The sequence below is a fragment of the Apiospora hydei genome, assembly GCF_038363865.1.
Source record: "Apiospora hydei strain CBS 114990 chromosome Unknown utg000009l_segment0_segment0, whole genome shotgun sequence".
Lineage (NCBI taxonomy): Eukaryota > Fungi > Ascomycota > Sordariomycetes > Amphisphaeriales > Apiosporaceae > Apiospora > Apiospora hydei.
Window position 1 is genome coordinate 1,659,185 of NW_027117368.1, and position 2,830 is coordinate 1,662,014.

Here is a 2,830-nt window from a genome sequence, read left to right on the forward strand (position 1 = left end):
AGTCTGGCTATTGTGGCTTCATGAAACAACAAAGAGGAGAAAACCTGGCCTTAGAAAAACATGGGCTTGACAATGACAAACTCCTTGCACAGAGCGCGCTGTTTAACATACACCCCGCCTGTAACGCCTGACTATGCCGGAAACCTCCAGTATCCTCATGAGCTCCCTCTTTGGGTACGAAACGTTCTCATAAGACTCGTACAAATCAAACGGATTTACCTCTACTCTTTGTCATCTGGGAGAGCTGATAGAGCTCTTCGGCAAATGTTGTCCGGCTCACCGGCACCCATTACCCACATTACGTCGTCGAGTCTTTCACAAGTGTAGGCGCTATCCGTCTCTTTTTCGGCTGACTTCCTGCACCTCCATCGTTCTCGCTCTCACTCGCATCACGCTTTACACCAGTAGCACCTGCAGCAGTTGTGGTGCTGCTCCCGCTTGGCCGGGGAGTTTCTGGGGGCGTTGTGATAGGGACGCCCGTGACTTTCCCGGAACTGGCAGCTGCAATTCCAGGCACGCTGCCACCAATCAATGTAGGATTTGTCATGACAGCCGCTGATGCTTGAGTGGTGACGGATGATGTGCTATTTGACCGTGCTGGCGATGACGGCCTCATGCTGACAAACGATGCTGTAGTCGGAGGAGATGGAGCCGCAAATGAACTTGCCGAGTTTCGATGTTGATGCGAGACGCCGTGAAAAGGTGACGGAGGCGCAAAGGAGGTCGGTGTAGGCACCGGAGTTGCCTGGTTTGATGATGCAAGTCCAGTAGATGTCTGTGCCTTCGATGTGCCCATCTCGCCAGTATAGACCTGTCCCAATTCCCCAGACTCAAAAGATAATGTAGAGCAATACCCATCCGACGATGAGATAAGCAATGTTAGACCGTCACTCGACCTAATCAGGTGTTAGTAGGTTATATTCATAGGGTCCGCTCTGCTTCACATCACTTACCATGCCAAGTCAGTGAAAGTCGCAAGATGAAGGTTGCTGACAACACAGATGGGGGTCATTTGCTGCGTATCATAGAGGAGAACCGAGTCTTGCGTAGCCACGGCATACATCACACGATACGGCAAAGCAAATGTTGGTTTGGGTCCCGGTGTAGACGCGCCTGTCTCCAAGTTGAGAGATTTTGATGGGGTACCGTTCTTTTCTGATTCCGTAGCTGTTGTCGCTGCAGCCGATGTTGGTGGTGGTGGCGGTGGATCCATCACCGAAGGTGCGGGGGACGGTTTTGAGATTGGCTCAGGCAACGCAGGGATTGGATCTTCAGCCGACGATGTATCGATGGTGATGTGTTTGGTTGCAGGGGGATTCTGCTGTCGCAATGTGTAGAGGACTGGCGAACACTTGACAGCCACAGAAGGCTTTTTGTGTCCAGGTAGATGTGCAATAGGTGGTTTGTTGATTCCACCTCGCGTGTATATATAGACGGTGTTTATCACCTCATAGTTGTTTGTGGACCGAGCCCCTTCTGCTGTAACATGCTGTATCTGGTACTGCCCGGCCGGGGTAAGTAGAAGACTTCCATCAGGGGTAAACGTCAAGCGTCTAAAGAAGGAAGTCAAAGTTTCATTGGCGTAAAGACTAGCATTCTTCATTCCTGAGCTACTCGGCTTTGGTGACGGTTCCATGGGCATCACTGCAGGCAATGGGAGTGAGGGGGCAGGCGAGACGGAACGCCTTGAATGAGATGAGAAAGATGACCGCCTGCTATGGCTCACCACACTCGGAGGATTCATGGGCAAGGGTACCGAGGTTGGCGTACCAGGGGCCGAGGGGACAGGCGAACCAATGGAAGCCCCTGGGGTATCAACGGCAGCCGCGAGTTGCTGACGATAGTCGGGAGCTGCGGGACTCTCGGAGGTAATGCGTTTCGGTGGTAGGTCCATCTTGGCGTGGCTGGCAACCTTGGTGGTCTTCTCGTCGTGGTTGTTCAAGGTATAATGACCGTCCTTGGTCTTCAACGAGTAGATGTGCACCGACCTATCTGAGGACTGGGTTGCAATATACTCGTTCAGAGGATCCCAAGTCACGCCTTGCACGTAATGGCTATGCTCGGCAATCTGTCGTACTAGGGGAGCCGGTTGCTGCATTGTAGATGCGGGCTACATTGTCCATGCTTCCGATTATGAAATAGGCTGCATCCGGAGACCAGGCCAGGTCGTATATCTCGGCGCCCGTAGAGCGACACATGTGCTTCGCCCGCCATGTTTCCTTGTCCTCTCGCTGTTCGCTGCCAAAGACAGGCTGTTGACTGTCCGAGGGAACCCAGAGAATCACGTTTCCGTCGTCGCCAGCCGATGCGAGGACTTCGCCTGTGCAGACACAACCGCATGTCAGTACTCCATCGTTTCAGAGGCATTCGAAACGCCAGTGCTTACCTTTTGGAGCCCATCGCACAACATTGACAGCCTGGGTATGCTTTGCCAGGGTCGAGAGGTATTCGACCTTCCTGTCCTCGCCTTCACAATCGACCTTCCATATGCGGACATTATTATCTCCTCCACCGGTAGCAAGTCTGCCCTTGCCATGAGGTTCGAAGTGAGCCGAGTAAATGGGCGAATTCTGGTCGTGCCAGTGTATGATCAATGGCGTGGACTTCATCTTGGCGACCCAAGAGACATGTGAGGGCCGTATACAGTCGAGAGAGGTTACGACAGATGATGGGTCAGGTAGGATTGGTAGTTGTCGGTTTGATCGACCCTCAGGAGGTCGTCGTGGGCGCTCACGAGCCCCTTTTTTATTATTAAGGTTGGTTTGGTTGGCTGTTGCCCCGCGAGCCTCACCGAAACGACGGAAGACGATTAAGGCTGGGGAGCAGCTCG

General features: G+C 53.0%; 1 protein-coding gene across 1 annotated transcript; it reads right to left on the reverse strand.

The window, feature by feature from the left end:
* Positions 1-298: 298 nt before the first annotated feature.
* PG997_012302 (uncharacterized protein) lies at positions 299-2,609 on the reverse strand (the record flags this gene model as incomplete). The annotated part of the gene is made up of 4 exons (XM_066816616.1): positions 299-896; positions 954-1,992; positions 2,078-2,320; positions 2,387-2,609. The coding sequence occupies 4 exons, from the start codon at positions 2,607-2,609 to the stop codon at positions 299-301; spliced, it is 2,103 nt and encodes a 700-aa protein (XP_066662308.1).
* Between the last annotated feature and the right edge of the window lie 221 nt (positions 2,610-2,830).